The sequence below is a fragment of the Myotis brandtii genome, unplaced genomic scaffold, assembly GCF_000412655.1.
Source record: "Myotis brandtii unplaced genomic scaffold, ASM41265v1 scaffold40, whole genome shotgun sequence".
Classification (NCBI taxonomy): domain Eukaryota; kingdom Metazoa; phylum Chordata; class Mammalia; order Chiroptera; family Vespertilionidae; genus Myotis; species Myotis brandtii.
Genome location: NW_005365372.1, coordinates 583,703 through 608,308, shown reverse-complemented (window position 1 = coordinate 608,308; position 24,606 = coordinate 583,703). Strand labels below are relative to the sequence as shown.

Here is a 24,606-nt window from a genome sequence, read left to right as displayed (position 1 = left end):
AATTTGATAAAGCAATGTTGAAATACTTTTATTTTTGTGTCTCTGGCCAAAGCTATTATTGAAACTAAAATTTTTCTATAAAATCAAACAAAAAATTTCAAAAATTATACATTATGCATTTCATAGCTAAGCTGTTCAAAATTAAATATTTCCCACATTTCTATCAATTTGGGAAAAACTCTCAAAATATGCTTTTAAATTTCACAAACAATTTTTTTGTACTGTAGCCATTAGATCTTGTCCATTCTTAACAGAATATATTGGTTTCAACAATATGTTTTTCCAATTGAAGAATTTCAGGGCAACAGAATGCAGTTATCGGAATGCATGCCTGTTAGGCAGCATAAAGGCTGTATCATATACCACCCCCCCCCCTCAAATCACAAACAGTCTGAGGCATTTTTCTCTGATAAAGAAGATACACTGAATGAGGTATCATCAGGCTCCAGCGAGGTATGATTGAAATCCATCTCTTCTAATTCAGGAGGTAAATCTGACAGCAGTGCCTGAGTTGGAAAAATCAATTATTTTGAATTAGTATGTGGACAGATTTCCCCCCAATTTTATGTTAATAGTTGCAGTTCTCTCATGTTGATTTATTCTTATGGATTTAAAGAAAGGAGCATTTCTCTTTCAGGACTTTGTATGATATCTTACCTAAAAGATAAATTCTTAATACACTAGTACTTGATAGTGTGGATTATGTAAAGTAGAACCTCGGACAAAAGGGAAATCAGGGGAGAGATGAACAACTATTCTGTATCAAGTGCTTTGAAGTGTTTCAGATAACGTAATTTCCATACTAGTTTTGAGTGTTCACTGATCACTGTTAAAGGGCTTTAAAATTACATTCCTTATTAAAATACCTCTGCCTAGTTATGCTGTCTTTTAGAGAAAAACACATTTCACAAAAACGTCTTTTGTACTTCAGTGGGACAAAACTTAACCATTGAGAAAGAAGTTCAGCTTTTTTACTTTAGACTAAACTTTAACAACTTTAAAAGATTAAGTATTTTTTCTTTTCTTTTCTTAGGCTATGCCCATCTATACACAGATGACCAAACACCCACTGTGGCACAGCTGAACCAGTGAATCTAGCTGTGTAATGATGTATCTAGAGGGATGGTCATTTCTTTACTGGGAGTAATTAGGATAAGTCAAGAGCCATGAACTAAGCTTTGCCATGGGGTAATTTTTTCTACTAGGGTTGCAGAACATACATCCATAACTAGAGGAATAAATGATCAATTAAGTTTTATATAGCTGACAGTGCTGATGCCCAATTGACCATAAGAATTTATGAAGAAAATGACTGATTTGCTGCTCCCAATACTAAAAATAATGTAGCGTATCTGAGAAATTTTTAGTCAGCATTACTTGAAATGTGGGCTTTGAATGTAGTGGTAAAGAAGGCCCAAGGGAACCAAAACAAATGCAAGCTTGCCACGACCTAATTAAGGAACAGAAAGATGGGGCATGTTGGAGAACATATGAAATCCACTGTTGAAATAAGATAGTATTCTCCTACTCTCCTTATTAAAGGAAATGAGATCTAAAAATCCTATGCTTTTTATCTTGTAGCAGAGAGGCAAGATTAGAAACTTTCTCCTTTTTGTCAGGCAGCATAAAGAAAAACTAACTCCTGTCTGAAAAAACGTTATATTTATATTATTAAATATTTCTTGGCCCTGGCCAGGTAGCTCAGTTGGTTAGAGTATCATCCTGATATGCCATGTTTGTGGGTTCGATCCTAGTCAGAGTACATACAAAAATCAAACAATGAATGCACAAATAAGTGGAACAACAAATCTCTCTCTCTCTCTCTCTCTCTCTCTCTCTCTCTCTCTCTCTTACACACCCCCTTTCTTCATCTCTGTCTAAAATTTAAAAAAGAGTTCTTGAATTTCCTGCTGAAATTGAGAGTATTTACAAAGCAGTCACCTGATAGTACTACATGATTTTTAAGGTGTCAGGTTGCAGTAATAGGACACCATGCCATTTTCTTCTGTAACAGTTGTTTACCACTAACCCAGTCCAAGTAAAACAGTCTTTGCTGACACTGGCTGATAATAGTTTATGAGAAATATATCATTGTATTTAGTTCAATCTGTAATTGTGAAGGAGCTATATAAGAGAGGGCAAAGTGTTACAATTAACATTCACTGAACATGTGCTTAGAGTATTGAAAAGTCAAGTGTCTGAGCAGACTTGACATTCCAAATTCTAGTGGGCGGACCTTAAAATCAAAGAATCACTATTATTTATTTCTTTGTCATTGCACTTCACACAGTTGACTGACAAAATGAGTGTAGTATGAAATAGAAAAACTTTAATATATGAGGCAATATACAGCACTACTACTGCATAAAAACCACTTCAAGAAATGTTTTTCAGTATCTTACTAGGTTGCAACACAGGCACACTGAACAAATCTTTGGGATATGCCAATTGCTAGAACTGCTTTTTTTCTTAGATACTAACACAATTAACGTGTTTTGTTTTGTTTTGTTTTTACTATAGGTTCTTCATCAATCTGTCTTTAGAGTTTGACCTAGGACCACTCTTCCCAAAAGATTAAAACATTTCCCAAATATATCATCAATCTCTATAACACCTATTCTAGGACCTAGGGAGTTAATGCCAAGTTCCATGATACTAATCATTCTGATATTACTTGCAAAGTAGAGAAATTGAAGTTCAAGAAATGCAATTGACCTGGCTAGGTTTACATAGTGAATTATCAGGGGAAGAAAGACTGTACAGGGCTGACAATATTATTTTTTATCATAAAATGACCATTTATTTTTAAAAAGCTTTTGAGTAGTATAATATTTCAGTCAGACTGTATCATATAAGCCTGGACTGCTTCATTAGGGCAAAATTCTCTGTACCACTCATCTCACTTAACTTACCCAAATCAAGATTAATGGAAAAACACTTAGGATTTTTTAAATGATAAATCAATAAAACAAATTCCTTCTAGAAATAAACCTCTAAGAATTTCAAAGTTTTAAATCAGTAATTTAAGATATCACCCGAATAACTTTTATGGGTACAATTAGTGTCTCCTGTAATTTGAAACTATATTTTAAGATCCATTATACCTGATATCAACTATGAAAATTAGTAGTCTCTATTTGGGTGTTTATTCTATAAACTATGACTTTCAATAAAATTTTTGTATAGCATTTTCTGTTTCTCAGCCAACATTTTTTTCCATATCTTAGTTCAGTAGTCTTTATCAGAAGAAAGTATAAGAGAAGGAGAAATATAAAATGTAAAGAAGTTACTTTTCTTATTTGTTGGTTGTTTTAGGGAAAGAAGCAAGCTGGGGATAAGGTTAGAATTAACAAAGAAAATACAATCTGTATGCTATTCCTAGATAACAAGAGATCTAGAAACTGCTATTTAGCTGGCTGTATAACTCTAAATTCAAAACCATACTATGGCTTTGGGGACCAGGACCACACTCCAAGTTATTCCTATGGTTAGACTAATTTTTTTACAGTTATTTAAAATTAAAGTTCCCATAGGACCACGTTCAATATTAGCACCCTATTCTATAAAATCTTTAGTTTAAGTTCCTAAAAAACAAACAAATTTTCAGTATTCCATGGAACATGCATAACTCACACAATAAAGCAATAGGTTTAAATAAAATTGGCTAAGGGAGTAACTGAAGATTACTATCTTAGAATTTCTGTGTGTGTGGCACGGGGGAAGCAAATTTCATGAAAATGAACACATAATATACATGCTGGTTTGAACCTCATTAGTAAATTCTTTTACTTTAAATTTTGTGGTTTCAGTACTTTAGTGAAACATATAAAGATTTTTTTAAAGGGAGAATTGTGAGATGCAAAGACTCTAATCTCTTCCCCTGGAAATATCTGGGATTGGATTACATGCAATCTTGTCAGTATATAAGGAATACATTTTTGTACTCTTGAGATTCCTTACTGAATAAAAACCTCTGAGATTGCTTCTTAATCAATGGTTCCCTTTCTGATAAGGAATCAACATGGGAGTATACAACTCAGAGATAAATTTGGTATCACTTAGTATTTTTTCCTCTTTTCTTCCTTTTAAAAATGTATCTTTATTGACGAAAGTATCACAAATGACCCATTTCCCCCTCTTGACCCTCTTTGAGCCTGTACCCATCCTCCCCCCACCCAGGCCTTCACCAAACTATTGTCTGTGTCCAAGGGTTTTGCATATATGAATATAAGTTCTTTGGTTAATCTCTTTCCACCCACCCACTCTGAGATTCATCAGTCTGTTTCATGCTTCTATGTCTCTGGATCTACTTTGTTCATCAGTTTATTTTGCTCATTAGATTCCACATATGAGTGAAATCATGTGATACTTGTCTTTCTCTGACTGCCTTATTTAATTTAGCATAATACTCTCCAGGACCCTCCATGCTGTTGCAAATGGTAAGTTCTTTCTTTTTCACAGCTGTGTAGTATTCCATTGTGTAAATGTACTACTGCTTTTTTATCCACACATCTACTGATGGACACTTGGGCTGTTTCCAGATCTTAGCTATTATAAATTGTGCTGCTATGAAAGTAGGGGTGTATACATCCTTTCTTATTGGAGTTTCAGGTTTCTCAGGATGTATTCCTAGAAGTGGGATGACTGGGTCAAATAGGAGATCCATATTTAATTTTTTGAGGCAACTCCATACTGTTTTCTATAGTGGCTGCAACAATGTGCATTTCCACCAGCAGTGTATTACATTTCCCTTTTCTTGACATCCTGGCCATCATTTGTCATTTGTTGATTTGTTGATGATAGCCATTCTGAGAGGTGTTAGGTGATATCTCATTGTCATTTTAATTTGCCTCTCTCTGATGACCAGTGACTTTGAGCATTTTTTCATATGTTTCTTGGCCATTTGTATGTTCACTTTAAAGAAGCGTCTACTTAAGTTCTATGCCCATTTTTGTTTTTTGTTACTCCTCCCCCGAGGGTATGTTTCCATTGATTTTTAGAGAGAGTAGAAAGGAGGGGGAGAGTCAGAAAGAGAGAAACAACAATACAAAAGGGACACATCAATTGGTTGCCTCCCATATGGGCCCTGACCAGGGGACAGGGTTAGAACCTGCAACTGAGGTACATGCCTTTGGTCTGAAACAAACCCAAATCCCTTCAGTCCGCAGGCCGATGCTCTATCCACTGAGCAAACCAGTTAGGGCAGTCACTTGTCCATTTTTTAATTGTATTGTTTATCTTCCTTTTGTTAAGTTTTAGGAGTTCTTTATATATTTGTGATATTAATCCCTTATCAGATGTATCATTAGCAAATATGTTCTCCCATACAGTGAGCTCCCTTTTCACTTTGTTGATGGTTTCTTTTGCTGTGCAAAAGGTTTTATTTTGATGTAGTCCCATTTTTTATTTATTCATTTGTTTTCCCTGCCCTAGGAGATGTATCAGCAAACATATTGTTATGAGAGATATCTGAGATTTTGCTGCCTATGGCTTCTTTTGGGATTTTTATAGTTTCATGACTTACACTTAAGTATTGTATGCATTTTGAGTTTACTTTTGTGTATGGTGTAAGTTGGTGGTCAAGTTTCATTTTTTTGCATGTACCTGTCCAATTTTCCCAAAACCATTTATTGAAGAGATTGTCTCTGCTTCATTATATTCTCTTGCCTCCTTTGTTAAATATTAATTGAGAATAATGGCTTGGGTCAATTTTGGGGTTCTCTGTTCTGATACATTGATCTACGTGCCTGTTCTTGTGCCAATACCAGACTGTTTTATATACAGTGCCTTTGTAGTATAACTTGATATCTGGTATTATTATTCCTCAAAATTTGTTCTTCTTAAGATAGCTGCAGCTATTTGGGGCCTTTGTTGGTTCCATATACATTTTTTGGAGTATTTGTTCTAGATCTCTGAAATATGACATTGGTATTTTAATAAGGATTGCATTGAATCAATACATTGCTTTGGGTAGTATGATGTCATTTCTACCAATTCATGAACACTGCTTCCACTTGTTTATATCTTTCTCTATCTCTTTTTTCAACATCCTGTAGTTTTCCAAATAGAGGTCTTTTACATCCTTGGTTAAATTTATTGATAAGTTTCTTATTTTTTTTGTTTGTTTTGTTGTTGTTGCAAGGGTAAATAGGATTGATTTTATAGCTTTTCTTTCGGAGAATTCATTATTGGCATATAAAAATGCCATTTGATTTCTGGGTGTTAATTTTGTATCCTGCTACATTGCCAAATTTCTTTATTAACTCTAATAGTTTTTTGGTGGTGTCTTTAGGGTTTATAAGCACAATATCATGCCATCTGCAAATAAAGAGAGTTTTCCTTCCTCCTTTTCATTTTGGATGCCTTTTATGTTTTCTACTTGTCCAATTACTGTGGCTAGCACTTCCAGTAATATCTTGAGTAAGAGTGGTGAAAGCAGACATCCCTGTCTTCTTCCTGTTCTTTGGGGAAATGGTTTTAGTTTTTGCCCATTGAGTATGATGTTGGCCGTTGGTTTGTCATATATGGCCTCATTATGTTGAGGTATGATCCTCTATTTCCACTTTGCTGAGAGTTTTTATCAAAAATGGGTTCTGGATTTTGTGAAATGTTTTTCATGCTCCTATTGATATGATCATGTGATTTTTGTCTTTTAATTTGTTTATGTGATGTATCACATTTATTGATTTGCAAATATTGTACCAGCCTTGCATCCCCAGAATAAATGCCACTTGGCCATAGTGTATAATTTTTGCAATATATTGCTGGATTCGATTTGTTAATATATTGTTGAGGATTTTAGCATCTATGTTCATCAGGGATATTGGCCTGTAGTTCTCTATCTTTTTAATATCTTTATCTGGTTTAGGAACTAGGATAATGCTGGCCTCATAAAAAGAGGTTGAAAGTGTTCCTTCCTCTTGGAATATTTGGAATAGTTTAAGGAGGATAGGTGTTAGTTCTTCTTTGAATGTTTGCTAAACTCCCCTGTGAAAGCATCAGGACCAGAGATTTTGTTTTCTGGGAGTATTTCTATTATAGCTTGAATTTCATAAGTAGGTATCAGCTTATTTAGGTTTTCTGATTGTTCCTAATTCAGTTTTAGAAATTGTATTTTTATAGGAATTTGTCAATTTCTTCCAGGTTTTCCAGTTTATTGGCGTAAAGCTGTTTTTAATATTTCCTTATAGTCCTATGTATTTCTGCAGTGTCAGTTGTTACTTCACCTCTTTGTTTCTTGATGAGTCTGGCTAAAGGTTCATCAGTTTTATTTATCTTTTCGAAGAACCAGCTCTTGGTTTCATTGATCTGGTGTATTTTTTTTAGTCTCTATGTCATATATTTCCACTCTGATCTTTACTATTTTCTTCCTTGTAATTACTCTGGGCTTTCTTTATTGTTCTGTATCTAATTCTTTAAATTGTAGGGTTAGAAAGTTTATTATAAATTTTTCTTTTTTTTTTTGAGATATGCCTGTAGTCCTATGAACTTCCCAGTTAGGACTGCTTTTGCTCTTTCCCATAGATTTTGGGTTGTTGTGTGTTCAGGTTCATTTATTTCCATAAAGTTTATGTATTTCTTCCTTGGTCTTTTTCGTAACCCATTCATTGTTTAATAACATTCTATTTAGCCTCCATATGTTTGCATATTTTGAGTGTTTTTACTGTAGTTGATTTCTAATTTCATGCCATTGTGATCTGAGAAGATGCTTGATATGATTTCATTCTTCTTGAAATTGTAGAGGTTTGTTTTGTGTCCTATCATGTGGTCTATCTTTGAGAATGTCCCATGTGCACTGAGAAGAATTTATATTCTGCAGCTATGGATTGAAATGCTCTGTAAATGTCAATTAAATCCATCAGACCTAGTGTGTCATTTAGAGTTACAGTTTCCCCCTTGTTGACTCTTTTCTGGAAGATCTATCCAGTGAAGTCAGTGTGGTTTTAAAGTCCCCTACTATAAATGTATTGTTGTCAATCTTTTCCTTAAAGAGCTCCAGAAGTGTTTGTTATAAATATATTAAGTGTTCTTATATTGGGTGCATATATGTTTACCAGGGTTGTATCCTCTTGTCTGATCAATCCCTTTAGTATTATGTAATGATCTTTACTGTCTCTTGTTATGGCCTTCATTTTGAAGTATATATTTTTCTGATATGAGTAATTGTACCCCAGCTTTTTTTTTTTTCATTTTGATTTGCCTGGAAAATTTTTTTTCCCATCACTTCACTCTCATCCTATGTGAGTCTTTTGATCTGAGGTGGGTCTCTTGTAGACAGGATATATTTGGGTTATGTGTTCTTATTCTTTCAGCTTCCCTATGTATTTTTTAATAAATCTTTATTGTTCAGATTATTACAGTTGTTCCTCTCCCCTCCATCCAGTTCCCACCCCACCCTCTGCTGTTACCCCCCACCCCACTGTCCTCATCCATAGGTGTATGATTTTTGTTCAGTCTCTTCCCGCACCCCCCCACATCCCTTTCCCCCCGAGAATTGTCAGTCCAATCCCTTTCTATGCCCCTGAGTATTTTGATTGGAACCTTTAATCCATTTACATTTAAGGTTATTATTGATAGTTCCTTATTAATTGCCATTTTAATTAAGCCATGCTTCTCTCTAGATATACACAGTTCTTATTATTACAGCAGCCTTTTCAATGTTTCTTGTAATGCTGGTTTGGTGGTAAATTCCTTTAGCCTTTTTTTGGGGGGGGAGCTCTTTATTTCACCATCTATTTTGAATGATAGCCTTGCTGGCTGGGTACAGTTGTCTTGTTTTCAGATCTTTGCTTTTTCTAACCTTGTATACTATATGCCATTCCCTTCTGGCCTGTAGAATTTCTGATGAGAAATCAGTGGAAAGCCTTATGGGAGCTCTTTGTAGGTAACAAATTGCTTTTCTCTTGCTGCCTTTAAGATTCACCCTTTTTCTTTATTTTTTAGCATTTAATTATGATGTGTCTGGGCATGGGTCTCTTTGGGGTCTTCTTCCTTGGGACTCTCTGTGCTCCCTGAATTTGTTTGACTTTTTCCTTCATCATGTTAAGGAAGTTTTGTGCTGTTATTTCTTCAAACAGGTTCTCTATCCCTTGTTCTGTTTCTTCACATTCTGGGACTCCTGTAATGCATTTCATGGTGTCCCACAGCTCCCTTAAACTTTCCTCTTTTTTATTTTTTTCTATTTCACCATTGCTTTGTATTTATTTTTATCACTATTGCTATTTATTTATTCTTTACTATTGAAAGTATTACATATGTCTCCCTTTCCCCCATTGTCCTCTCTAAGCCTGCCCCCATACCCCAGCCCCAGTCTTCACCCCTCTCATTGTCTATGTCCATTGGTTATGCTTATATGCATACAAGTTCTTTGTGTTTTCTTTTTGGTTCTCTGATTGAGTGATTTTTATTCTACCCTGTCTTCTAATTTGCTCATCTGATCCTCTGCTTCCTGCAATCTCCTGTTTATTCCTTCTTTATTACTGCTATATCATTCTTCATTTTTCACTGGTAGTTTTTCATAGTTTCTATACCTTTTCTCATGCTGTTGAACATCCTTGTAATCATCATTCTGAACTCTATATCTGATAAATTTCTCATCTCCATTTCATTATCTCTTCTGGAGAATACTTTTCTTCTTTCATTTTGGGCTTTTGTTTTTCTTTTTTATCTCCCCATGTTGGCTGACTCTTTGGGTTTGTTTCTAGGTATTAGGTAGATCTGCTACAACTCCTGGTCTTTTTGTAGGGTCTCTATTGCAGGATAATGTCAGAAACTGTTTGTGACTGGGTCTGAATACCCTGTTTGGAGCTATCAGTAATCCACAGCTTTTGGCTCCCAGTGCTGGGGTTGGGTGTGTTTGGACAGGACCAAGATGCGCACCAAGGTCTGCTTTTCCTAGCCCTGGATCCAGAAGCAGATCAGGCACATTCAAAGCACCCAGAGATCCACCTTTTCCTACAGGCTGATTGTTATTCTCGGTCTCTTAATGAGACTCAGGCTGTAGCCCACAGCAAGGTGTAAACTCCACAGGGTGGGGAGAGAGGTTTTCCAACAGAGAGGGGCAACTTCCCCTGCCCCCCAGGCATAAACTGCCTGGATAGTAAAGGTCTGCCTGAGAAAGATGTCCTCTACTGTATGGGGGAATGGCTCAGCACAGGAAACCAGGCGACTGCCCTCCAAGCTCTATCTCCAGAAGCCCTAATCCTGGATTCTCCTCACACAGCTTTAGTCCACTCTGCCCTCCTTCTGCAGGAACCCAAGGTGAGTGGCTGCACACAAAATTTTTTGCATTGGCTCTTTAGAAGGGTGCTTGCATTTCCAGCCATCTCTCCCTGGCAGACAGAAACTTCACTGCTTTTCACAGCTAGATGTCATATGGTCATCTTTCTCCATTCTGGTGCTCTTGGCTGGGTACCCAGCGTTGGGTTTAGACCCCAGAATTCTCAGTGGGATCCTCCCACAGCTGAGATATCCCTCCGGATCTTCAGCTTCTGTCTGTGGGGGCCTGAAAAGCCATCTCATGCTTTTGTACATTTTACTAGTCTCTATGTGGTCTTCATTTTCCATCCTTGGTTATCAGGGTTCTCTCCAGCTAGTGTTCAGATGATTAATCAGGATGGTTTTTCTATATTTTAGTTGTAACTCTAGTTTGGTCCTGGGAGAGTGTCAGTGTAGCTCCAGTTTAATCTGCCACCATCTTGTAATCCTGTATTTTCTTCCTTAATGAACATAAAATGTTTCTTCTGGAGGCTAGAAGCCCAAGATCAAGGTGAAGGCAGGATTGGTTTCTTCTGAAGCTTGTCTCTCTGGCTTATATATGTCCACCTTCTTGCTGCATCCTCACATGATCTTTCCTCTCAGTGTGTCTAGATCTCCTCTTCTTCTAAAGACCTGGCATCATGACACAGGACTTGAGGTGGGAAAATAATACAAACATGTCCCAAGACTCTTAGCATCAGAAGTATATAGGCAATGGAAGAAAAATAGGTATAAAATGTGTGGGGGTAGAAGCTCATCTGTGGAAACGTCTTACAATTAGCAGACATGTAAATGCACCTTCTGCATGTGAGCCACTCTCATAGCACATTCATGTGTTTACCAAATAGGAAGCACTCACACCCCCAGTATCACATTTAGTATTAAATGGAACATTATAATTCTATGATTTTTGTTAACAAGCTTAATAGTTATAAAATTTCACATAAAATGAGACTGAAATGTCTTTTGAGAAGAATTTGTAAATGAAAATCCACAGCAACAAAAAAGACATTAATTTCATCTTTTGGGTAGGGGACTCAAACACTTTAGTTGAATTGGGATAAGTAAATGATGCACTGTGGTCATAAAGAATTTCACAAAGTAATTTAATATTTTTTAGTAGTGAGCAATGTATTATGAAATATAAGGTACTCAAACATTTGTGAACTCTAGTGTAGGCTAGAAGGCAACTGAAATTCAGAAAAGAAGTAAATGTTTCATGACTTTCATTCACCAAAGATCCCCTAGTATGTGCCTCTCCAATTAAGGTAGCTACCATTACAAACATTTTGAGATTTAAAAAAATATATTATTATTTTTTAAATTTTCAAATTAACTTGTAATAAAATATGTTAATTAGTATATTGCTTTTCCACTAAAGCAGCACACAAAAATTTGAATATGTAATCTCAAGAAATCTGTGCTGAAAAATGTCATAATTAACAAATCCTTCCTTGATGGAAAGCAGGAATGTAGTATAAAATATATGAAAAACCCAAGTGTTACATGCCATTTACAGCTTACTATTCTCTTCTGGCACCTACCTGCTGTTGTTTCTTATCCTCAGCTTTCATAGCTAGTATCAGGCTTCTAACAAATGTCTGAAGTTTAAAGTATTTTTGCTTTTGAATCTCTAGCTCATTTTCAATGAATCTGACTTCTTCATTCTAAAGGAGAAAACATCAAATGATATAATTACCCTATGCAAGCTGGGACTGTACATAGCTGATGCACAATAAAATTATTAAAAACAATCAAATTAGGGAGACAATGAAGAAGATAAAATTTTAGCATAAAGGAATATAAAGCACAGAAGGAAATTGTCCTTTTATTCAAGGGCTGTTTTTTAAGCAAACCACTAACAGAAAACAATTTGGAAGGTCAAAAATCCAATGAAATTAATCCAGTAAGAGGAAAATCAAGAAATCAAGAAACAGTTCCCTTATTAGAAAGACTCCTCCTATATTAAACCTAATTAGCATTTGGATTAGGATTAAGAATAGACAGAGTCCAATTAACCCCAAGTAAAAAGCAATTGCAGATTCAGTAACACAAAATGTACCATTCACAAAACCAAATACTGAGAACTAGAAAGGTTAATATATATATATATATTTTACCAAGGAGAGACTTGAATTATTACTAAAACTGTATTAAGTAGTTTGCTGAGTCCCCTGTCTTTATGTAAGAGTCTGTTACTCAGAAAATATCTCCAAATAGCATTGTATCCTACTAATTTGAGACCAATTATCTCTTCAATGTTTTTGCTAGTTGTGTAGGACAAAAGCAATAGACTAAGATTTGGGAGGATTTTAGTACCAAGTTTATTGATAATTGTGTAAACTTGGGAAGGCTATTCTCTGTGACTTTGTTTATTCATCAGTAAAATAAATATAATATTAATACTATTTGGATATTTTAGGTTTGAGGATAAATTTCAAACAAGAAAATGGGAATTAAATGCTCTGAATATATTTAATATTAAAGCTACAGTAATCAAGAAATCAAGAATATGTGCTAATGGCAAAAGGGTAGACATAAGGTCAGTGGAACAGATCAGAGTGTCTGGAAATATATATGCTGAAAAAGGTAGATATATTTGGTTGATTTTCAAAAGAGGTGCTGAAGTAACTCAATGGACAAAGAAAGGGTACTATTTCAAAGAACAGTGGTTGAACAATTGTAAATGTATATTTTAAAAAAGATATCAACCCTGACCTCACATCATAAACAAAATTTAATAAGAAATGAATTATATACTGAAAAGTAAATCCAAAAACTCTAAAACTAGATTTTAAAAAAAGAAGATAAAATCTTTGTGTCCTTGTGTTAGACAAAGATTCCTCAAGGGGACACAAAAAGCATGAAACCTAAAAGAAAGACTTCATCAAAGTTTTAAAAAGAGTTTGACCTTCAAAAGATAATGTTAATAATATAAAAATACAAGCTACATATTTGTAAATCAAATATCTGTTAAGGACCTGCATTCAGAACACATAAAGAACTCTCTCAACACAATTATAAGACCAGAAACAAATAAAGAGCAGGCAAAGTCTTTGAACACATACTTTACCAAAGAAGATATGTGAATGACCAATAAACACATTAAAGTACTTAATATCATTTGTCATTAAAGAAATGAAAATTAAATCTGATATGAGATTGTACAACTAACATACTACAAAGGCTAAAGTTAAAGAGACTGACAATAGTACATGCTGATAGCAATGTGGAACAATTAGAGGTCTCATACATTGCTAGTATGAGTGTAAAAGGATACATCCACTTTGAAAAATGTTTTGGCAGTTTCTTATAAAATTAAATCTACTCTTTCCTATCATCTCACTCAACAATCCTACACTTACCCAAATGAAATAAAAACACATGTCCACAAAAGACATACATAAATATTCATAGCAGCTTTATTCACAATAGCCAAATACTAGAAACAACACAAGTGATCATCAGTAGATGAATAAACAGATTGTACGCATAGTTACATGACTGTGCCCATTTGTCAAAACTTATATAACTGTATAAGGAAGTGAATTTTATTTTATGGAAATTAAAAAAATGATTAAAAATAAAAAAATAAATTTTTTGCCAAAACACATGGAAATGATCTATAAGTATTCTTTGCAGCTGGAGAATATGTTTCAAAATACACAGCAAGACCTTTAACAGCATTTTTTCAAAAGTTTCATAAAATACATTAAAATAAGTTAATTCTATGGGCATTTTTATTTTTTAATATATATATTTTTTATTGTCAGAAAGGAAGGAAGAGGGAGAGAGAGATAGAAACATCAATGATGAGAGAGAATCATTGATCGGCTGTCTCCTGCACGCCCCCTACTGGGGGTCGAGCCCACAACCTGGACATGTGCCCTGACTGGGAATTGAACTGTGACCTCCTGGTTCATAGGTCAGTGCTCAATCACTGAGCCACACTAGCCGGGCTGGGCATTCTTATTGTTTCAGATGAAAAGACACAGTTGTATTAATCACATTCAATATATGAACATGTTTATTACATCAATTTCATCAGCTCAGTTTAGAACTTATTTTACTTAGTAAAACTGCTTCCTTTTCAGACGATTTAATATCAAGTTAATCATCTGCAAATGGTGATTCAAGTTAAATTCCTTATCCAAAGGCACTCTACAGCAATCAAATTTACAAGCATTAAAATATAGTTCAACATGCTCCTGTCATAATACATTTGATTAATTCTAAATTTGGGGGTTTTTAGTATTCATTGTCAGAACTATAGTATGCGTAAAGTGCTGACCAGGAAGTCTTTTTGAATACAGGAAATATCTATCATCATTATCTTAGTGTCTCCAATGAATATACAGTCCTTTTAAGCTGCATTTATAGTCCATTAAAAAATTAAAAACAGTAATTCACATTTGCAAAAGTCATGAAACATCTATTGATATGCAGATCTCTAATTTCTAATGTGAACATTGCTCTTCCTCAGTATTTATGCAATGTTTGATAAACATAAACAACTTTAAGATAATATTGCAGACATTTTTTCTTAGAGCTGCATTTTGCAAGTCTATTAAACACTTCCAAGACTAGAAGCAGTAATGTATGCATACTTTAGAGATTTTCCTAAGTAAATGGAGTGTTTGTGAGAAGAACTAGTAAGGTAACATCAGCCACTGACTTTCAGAAAACAATATCTAGCTCATTTGTATCAGTAAAATCTTCTCTACATTCCAGTAAAGTTTGTCAATTCTTCTCCAAGATGATTGTAGGGAACATTCAAGGTGTTATTTTATGATATAGTACTCATGCCTCAGGGATCACTAATTTGTCTCATAAGCATTTGGGTTAGTTAGAACTCCTAGCAATATGGATTTTTAGGAATATATTTCAATCAGAAACTCCAGTACACCCAAACTGAGCACTAATGGTTACACAATAACAATTATCAAATGCACATCAGAAATATTCATTCATTCTGCTGCAATGAATCCCAAGAATAATGGGAGACTGTTTAATTTAGTGTAGGAAAAAGTTATTATGATCCAGCTTCTTGTCTTAATTGATTTCATAGAAACGAGTACTTGCATAATAGTATTAAAAATATTTCCAAGGATACTTTAATGTATTCACTCACTCAGGAACTAGTTACTGGACACGTATGTGCTAAGCACTAGACCAGATAACACATAGATAAATACATCTCTTCTTTCAGGAAGCTTTTAAAAGGAATTATACTTAAGAAACCTACAAAGTGATTTTGATTCCAAAACAAGAAGTACTAACGTGTATGCAAACACAATGCAAATATGCTCTGAAGAAAGATTAAATTTCCAAACTGATGAGGCTGTTTTAAATCAACATCCTGAAATCAGCGATGAGAACTGTTACATGAGGTTTCACTTACCCTTATTTTAAGGTAACAAATTCACAGATGAAGTGAACTGAAATCTTTTTAATATTGATTATAAAAATATATGTTTCTATACAGGGGCTGATGTTTGAGAGTTGAAGAAGTTTATGTAGGATCGTGATGTGTTATAAAAGTTATCCTTAATAGGGTAGTGAATGGCCCCTTGTTCCCACAGCATTTACCACAATGGAAAACCCTGGATCATTAAATGTCTTTTAGAGTTCAATGAAAATGTTAAATAAGATTTCTGGACTGGACACACTGCCTTGCCCTGGCCTTTAGCTCCAAAATTTCTTAAGTCTATTGGAAGGAACACCAGAGGGGAAAGGTCCTAGAAAGAATCCTCAGAGTTCTGGACACAACCCTATCTGAACTGCTTGAAAGTGTTAAGAGGAGCACACTTAACAGCTGTGCAAACCAGTCATCTTTCTGTAGTTTCCATAACCTGTGCCAAGCAGTGGCTTGCAGAGCCATTTTAATCCTGTTCCAGGTTTTTAGAAATATATGATCATGTAGGAGAGATTAGAATGCTCTCTAGTACTTCAGAACTGAAAACTTTATAATTTTGTTAGTTGGAGATACAGTTTAAATACAGGATTGTATTGTGCTTTTTGACCTCTTAGAAAACAAATTTCAAAAGATAATTTCCTTCTGTGTTTACACTATTTAATATTTTAAAATCTGACATGTTATGCACATTTGGAAAACAAAATCTGTTGAATGACATAACTTTGAATTATAGTAAAAGTGAAAAAAATTGAGAAAATGACAGCTGTTGTCTTTTTCTGATTAGAGTTATGTTATTTTCTGTTAATATCTAAGTACTAGTCTCTGTTTTGAACTCTTATGATATTTCAATAAAAGAATTTTGTGTATGGAAAAATTATTGTGTGACCAAAATTTCAGAAGACCCCAAAGTTAACTTGTAAGATGTGATACTGATTAACAAAGGGAAAACAATTATACATATATGCAGAAAATGGATTAACATATGGACTGATAGCTTAATTCAAAATTGAAAAAAAAATTGTGTATGCCATGCTGTCAAAATAAGTCCTTCAATTTAGTAACAAGTGATATTCAGAAAGGGTAATTTATATTTATATTCATTTAGTATTTGCATTAGGGATTGTTTTTAAACTTCTCCTAAAACAGATATACTATTGTATGTTTTAAAAATGGTCTTCAGAAGTTATAATTTAAGATGAAATTAGCAAAGGAAAAATCTGGAAAAAATCCCTTTTATTACCACTTAAAAATGAACATTAAGTTTAAAAAAAGCATTGCCATAAATTTCACATTAATCATCACTATGCACAGCATCATCTTGTACCTCATCAATACCTACTCCTATTGAGAAAACCCTGTGCTTATAACTATAACCACTGAGCCAGCCAGTATTAATTAAAATGACCTGCATCCTGACTGATATCGAAGTTATCTGAGTCAATGTGGAGCCCCAGCATGTTTAACTTATCAAGTGAAAGTGAAATAGACCAATGCATAAGTACTGTAGAAGTCTGCCTCATCTAATACCTTCTCTTAATGAATTCACAATTTGAAATTACTTTTACCTTATAATCCAAGAAAGAATTCACTTGTTCTACTTCAGAATTACTTATCATGTCACTTTCTTCATCGTCAATAATTTCTATTTTCTGTAACACAGGTAGAGAAGTTTTCATAAATATAGATTTTATCATCATCACTACACTCAACAATGTATAGAGTGTATACATTCAATGTTCAGCTTTAGCTAAGGAATTATCTAGTCTAGGATATCCAGAATAAACACAGGTCGTCTAGTGTTAACACCCAGTGTTGAGTCTAAGCCCCTTCCCTCGTTCTTCAATTGATTACTGCTTAGTAAATAGAAAATTACTGAAGGGAGGATAAGGGGGAAATTTTTAATAGTGTCAACAATAAATAAATTTAATTTAATTTAAAAAGAAATTACATACTATTTAAAATAGGGAAACAAAACAAAACAAAGAAACAAACAAACAAAAAAACACCTTTCACAATATCCCTTAAAAAACAGGCATTCAAATTCTGCTTAAATAGTGCCCTCCAGTGACAGGGAAGTGTTTTCCCATAAGGGTAGTGTATCTAAAGGTAACCATACTTAATTGGTTTAAATATTTTTTAAGTCCTCACACATCTCTGCAATTTCTAATGTAAAATTTCAACATAAGACATGAATTGCAAAGTCAAATACATTTTTTAAACAATTCACTTATTTACTTCACTCCATTAGCTAGAAAATTGAAAGCAGACATGTACGATGTAATGATCAAAATAGCATGGTTATGTGTTTCCTTCACTGGACAGTAAGAAGGAAGAGTGAGAGAGATGCTAAACTGCCCTTAGTTTTAGAGTTAAGGGACAGAATAGTTTGTACAGTATCTTGTACACAGAAGGCACTCATTAAATATCTGTCAAAAGAATAAATAAAACAACTTAGCACTAATGAAAAGAATGATCAATAAGCTTCAACCTTGGGGCAAGGCAAGTTCTCTAATCCTGGAACATTTTTCCAAAAGCAAAACCAAAACATAAAACCAGCTCTAATTTTTACTTTTGCATATGAAAAACAGAGTTAAGGAAAAACAATTTTAAATGTTTAAGCCCAGCCAACCCAAAAGAAACTTTTAACAGAAAAAAGTTAAGCTAGAATTAGTCACTGGGCAGTCTTTTTAGAAGGAGCACATTAATAGCAACATATTGCAGGCAGAATTTGAAAACAAGTTCCTACCCAGCAATATATATATATATATATATATGATTAAAAGTCACAAACAATCTTGGAATGATCATATTTGACATATTTTCTATGAGAGTACAATACCATAACAGGGGTTGTGACCTGTAGGCTTCTGAGTCAGGAGGACAACTGCAATTAAATTGCTTTCTACCGCTGCCTGGAGATGAATCTAATGTTTTGTTTTCGATTATAATCACTATAAACTCAGGACTTAATCCTGTCAGCTCTCAGCAGACCTCTGATTTGATCATTTTTATGTTATTTTTAAGATTCTCAATATATTTCGATTGGTTCTGGAATTAAGTAGCTAAGTAATCTAGGGAGGAAGGCAACAAAGGCCACTGTATAGATTTGTGCATATAAATAGATCTTATATGTCTTTGTGACTTGGTATCCATGAATAATTGGGGACACTCCAAAGCTACAGGCAGAGCATATCAACCTTTGAAAGTCTGGACTTTTGTCTCTGAAAATCAATTGCTCTTGAAAAATTAAGTGCCTAAGTGACTGTGGGTCACCCCATGCCATTTCTTCATTCATTATCTTCAAATGTCTGCTGCAGGGGAGATCCAGTTCAGAGAAATTCAGGCTAAAATGAGTATGTCTTTAGGGGAAAAGAGGTTCAATATGTAAATTGTATAATGTAACTCAAATCTGAAGCAGAGAAGATTATTACTTGGTGGGATTTAAGAATACTAGCATAATTAATAATAGTGGGAAACAATTATAACTACCTATATAATAAAAACATGATTCTGTCTCAAAATAAAAACTTGTTTTCCTATGCTCCCATTGAATGTAGTGTTAGGAGGGTCAAACATCAACTTAAGTCAGTACTAAAATCAACAAAATGCAATCCTAAACAATATTGTGCATGAGAAAACACATATATTGTTGATGTTTAATAAAAAAGAACAAAACTGTATTTTATGTGCTTAACTTTTATTAAGGAGATGTGGCAGGATTACAGTGTTTGATAAACAATGTTTGTAATTAAAGCCAGGGTAAATCTTGAAGTTACAGTCATTTTGTAACAGAAAAATCCATTATAAGGACCTTTTTTTCACATGTAGGGTGCTTATTCATAGTAAGGCCACAGGTTTTGTTCTCCTTGTCACGATGACCCCAAATTCCTGTTGACTCTGTTGTGAACCAAAGAACCATTTCCTTAGGCCCTCTGCTCTGAGCATGCCCCATAGGGGCCATTTTTAAAAAGTTGCAGTTAGGCACAAAACACTTATTCAAAAGCAAAAGCAAAGCACAATGACATTTGCCTTTATGTCTGACTTTAATACCATCTTAATATCTGTATTACTTGAAAGACTCAGAATATAAACAGATATTGCTAAAACAGCTCCTTAGAGGACAGCTCTATATACCAATAATGCTTATATTTGTACAAAACCCAGTTTAATCCACACATAGCTTGTCTCTGCCTGCTATTCAATTACTTAATACTGTTTTTCCTCCATTGATGCAATTTTTAAGCTAACTGAGCCAATTAAGTAGAAAGAAGAAAAGATTCCAAGCACACTATATAAGATAGGCATGGTCTGAACAGAGACCTTGGAGTAAGGAATCCTTGGATACAAGTCCCAGAATCAACAAAGGCTTCCTTCAAAATCTCAGGCTAAACTCTATTTTAATTCTGCCGTCTATGAAATGAGAAGAAATCTGCTTTTTGCTAAATGTGTTGAAGAAAATAACTTGTTATGTATAAAATGTCCTATGTGTAGTAAGCATTAGATTTTTATATTTGCAATCTCTTAAATTGAAAAATCTCGGGTTAAATTGACAGTGCTTTAAATTTCATTTATTAAACTGTCAAAGATATAGAATTCCCTGGTAACGGTTCTGTTTTAGTTTGTAAAGTGGAGCTAGACTTTATTCTGAAAATACTAATATCGTCACCAACTAGGAACATATCCTTGAAATCCATCATGTAATGAGAAAATAATTTCAAAATGTACATACCACATTATCTTCGGATACTGCATGGTGGTCCTCCTCCTTATCAGCCCTTGTCTCATTAGGAACAACTTCATTAGACTCTTCCATAGACAAAAAGGCCATGATTTCATTTTACATTCCTCAAAACTTTATTGAGAATGCTTTAGTCAAGATCAATTAAATAATCTATTTTAAAAGACACATATGGAAAATTCACTTCATATATGCTTTGTTGACCCACTCTACTTCTTAAATGTGGATAGGTAAAAATACAAAGCTGGTCACCATTGTGTTATTTATAACTGAAAAAAATGGAAGCAACCTATATGCTTAACAATGAGAATTGGAGAAGTCATTTTGGGCCTATCCCTACAATAAAAGCAATGAAGCTACTGAAAATGAAGTAGAAAAATAGTTGATAATTAATAAAATATCCATGATATATTGGAAAGTGAATAAATGAAAGTGACAAAATCTACTATGTAGGTACACTAAACAATGTGTACATATTCCTGGAGAAAGAAAACTAACACTATTTACATAAAAACATTGCCATTATTATTTCTGGATAAAATTACAGGCAATTTTTATTTTTCTTCCTTTTGTCTAATTTTACTTATTTTCTTCCATTTGCTCTTTCATAATTAAACATTTTTAAATGAACATGCATTACTCATTGCAATAAGAGAAAAGTGATAATTTTCAAATACATGATATGATATAAAACTATAAATATAGCATGTTTCCAATTTTTTAAAAAAGCAGGTGTTTTTGAATGCACACACACACACACACACTATTGTACATATGTAGAGAAAACACTGACAAAACCTTCCCCCACCTACATTTTTAAAATGGTTATCACTGAGGGGTAGGGTTATTTCCAAAATTCTTATTGTATTTTCCAATGTTTTCTATAATGAAAATATATTCCTTTTATGATCAAAATTCAGTATTTTTAAAAAAAAATGAGAAATAAAAGAAAAATTAATCCAGAGAAACCAGTCTACTAAAAGGTTCTCTGTGTTGAGGTAGAGGAAGTGGTTCGTTCACAGCATAGGATATCTACAATATAACCGCCTGTTTTAGATTACCCCTAACTTTACTTCTTAGGAAATCAGGGAAGCAATGTTTCTCTCTGTTCTTCCTGCACAGCCATATTATGGAGATTATTTGCATAAATACTAGTGGAAGTCTTTAGCCCCTTGGTGACCGACATTTTATTTCGCCATATAAAGCAGAACAAAAATATTTTTCAGCCCTTGAGGTTTTTCCAAATCCATTCCTTTCCATGGAAAGACATATAGGTGTGCTCTGTATGAACATGGGGATGATTAGGAGGAAAACATGGTTGATCTAGGAACTCACGTATGAATACATAGATAATTAGTGTTTAAGCATCCAGGGAAATTTTACTGGAGTTTTAATGCAAAATTCAATTTATTTTTTAAAATATATTTTTATTGAGTTTAAAGAGAGGTTTGGGGTGGGAGAGAGAAATAGAAACATCAATGAAAGAGAAACATCGATTGGCTGCCTCCTGTATGCCCTCTACTGGGGATTGAGCCCTCAACCCGCTGACCGGAATCCTGGTTCATGGGCCGATGCACAACCACTAAGCCACACCTGCTGGGCTATTTCTAAAAAATAAAATAATGGTTCCTAGACAGAAGAAGCTATTGTCTATTTGTTATTTAGAGATTTCAAATCACAGGCTTTTCAATTCCTACATAATCGGCAACTAAATGAAATGAAGGGAAGGAAAATTGTCATCAAGTTTAGTTTCATAGCTGGTATTAGTACTGGAACCCTCAGAATGGGGGTTATTTTGTTCATCAACAACGTCATTACTGGAATCACTTGCTCATAATTTTGTACACAGTTCTGCTTTACCAGAAACATGCTCATTCATGGTTAATTATAAGATGTAAACAAAAACTGTTTTGAGGATCCCTAAAATAAAAAGTTGTGAAGTGATACAGCTGTATAAGGCATGTTTTCTTTAACTTACAGATAGCTTCTACATTAGTGAAAGCTTGAAAGTTAAACATTGCCAATTTTTCTGGTTATTGCCCCCCAAAATCAGCCTTGCCAATTGGAAACTAAACAAGTAAGTGGAATTATTAATCAGTGAATACTCTAGAGAGCATTCTACGTGGTGTCCATAGTAACTATATGTAGATTTATTTTTCATGTGCACACCCACATAATAGATAAAGCTAAATAAAGGTTTCGTTATGAAATTTAACATTATAGATATTCATTTTCCCATACTTTAAATAATTTGCTTCTCAAAGTAGTAGAAATCTTGAAAATTGCTCAACCATAAATATATTTGGTGGACACAGAACTTGAAATTAAGAAACTTAGTCATCTATTACTTCTGTAACATTTGCAGTTAGGTGAGGGATAAAGCCAGGTAGCTAGGATTTTTATTGTTGTTGTTGTTTGTTTGTTTTTAATCAATATCAACCACAACTTCTCTTTCCTCCATACAGGAAAAGAAAATGGAATAAGTGAAGGAGAGGTAAAAGGTGAAAGTTAGAGGTAAGTCAGAAGTTCTTTATCAGGGAAGTACCTATTCTATCAGAAGCAAAATAATGAAATTGAAACTGCTGTAAGATCAACAGCATCTTTTGGTGACTTTGGCTAAACCTGCCTTTTACTGTATTTTGAAAATGATCCTTGTTTTTGCTTGTAGAAATTTTTTCTAGAAACTTTTTTTCATCCTCACCTGAGGATATGTTTATTGATATTTTGAGAGAGAGAGAGAGAGAGAGAGAGAGAGAGAGAGAGAGAGAGAGAGAGAGAGAGTTGAGAGAGAAACATCCATAAATTGCCTCCTGTAAGCACCCCAATCAGGTATCAAACCTGAAACCTAGGAATGTGACCCAACCAGGAATGACACTCCAACCAACTGGGCCACCTGGCCAGGGCTTTTAGTGTGATTTTTAATTGATTTTAACAGGTAAAATGTAAGACCTGATTTAAAAACACTTCTCTTTTCTTCTTGGACATTTGGAAGACTATCAATGGCCATATTATAAAGGATCCTGAATTTCAAGTTGTTACATTTTTTAAATCGTATGGTCAGGTACTCTTTATTCTGTCTCTCTATAACTATAATGTCATGCAGTTAATGAAAATCTCAAAGTAAACAAAAATTTAACTACATTTTCATAACTGGAAGATAATATGTTTAGTGTATTTTAAAGGTATGATATTAATCTAGGCCAGATGAATCAATTCACTTAATTATCATAAAAAGATCACCCAATTAAGTCACTCAGATTACTATTCTGCATCAGCAAAATGAGGAAGCAAATAGGACAGTATTTAAAAAGGGCTCTTTTCAGTACTTGAACATTCTTTTATGATTTTATGGTGCAATTTCTGATGAAAATAAAAAAGTTACCATGCAGCTGTAAAAAATAAGCCACCAAGAGGAATTCTAGGCAATCTCACTTCCCATAAAGTATTTTTTGATTCATGCATTCAATTCTCTCTCTTTTTTCATATTAGATCTTGATTACTATGCCAGCTCTCTAGAGAACACACTATTAAATGACAAAGGTTGCCAGTGTAGAAGCAGTGGTACATTAGCAACATTAAAATTTGCTCACATTTTTTCCCATTAATTCCTTATTTTTTTTAAAAAAAATCCTTCTTGGATGGCGGGGAGTGGGAGATGGGAAATGAAACTCTCCTTAGGGGTTTATGTAATTTTGTTTTATCATATTTATTTCCTCATAGCTTTCCCATCCACCCATAGAAACACACAGTCATTCTCTAAACATCTGTTTATGAATCAGTGAAAATACTCAAGTACTCCCAGGCATAGTAAATACAACTATTAGGCAAAAATGGTTTAATGGACACCTAGATTAGAAATAAGGGGCTTGAAAATAATAATGGCTTCTCTTTTTTTTCCGATTCACAGTTTTTTCATACACTAAATTCTCTTTTATGATCTTCATCAATATCTACTGTATAACAAATGTTGGTAAGAAAGAAAATACATGGCCCTCTCAATATTAACAGCTTTTATATCCCTTTCATTACTCAATCTACTGCAATCTGGTGGTCTCTCTCATCCATGCAATTGCTTTTTCAAAGAATTCCTTAAACACCGAATCCAATGGCTTTTCATCTATTTTTTGTAATTTTATTTTCGCCGCGTTACTGAGGTATAATTGGTATACAAAATTGCACATAATTAATGTATACA

At 34.0% G+C, this 24,606-nt stretch overlaps 1 protein-coding gene across 1 annotated transcript in view; it reads right to left on the bottom strand.

Moving 5' to 3' along the window:
* Window positions 1-240: 240 nt before the first annotated feature.
* The window catches only part of HDX (highly divergent homeobox), a 139,041-nt gene continuing 114,675 nt past the window's right edge, over window positions 241-24,606 (bottom strand). Inside the window, exons 7-10 of the mRNA XM_005873233.2 lie at window positions 20,403-20,479; window positions 17,239-17,322; window positions 11,802-11,924; window positions 241-506 (exon numbers count right to left, since the gene is read on the bottom strand). Of these exons, the coding sequence (XP_005873295.1) occupies window positions 381-506; window positions 11,802-11,924; window positions 17,239-17,322; window positions 20,403-20,479 (410 nt within the window). The 3' untranslated portion in view covers window positions 241-380. The remainder of the gene's footprint in view (window positions 507-11,801; window positions 11,925-17,238; window positions 17,323-20,402; window positions 20,480-24,606) is intronic.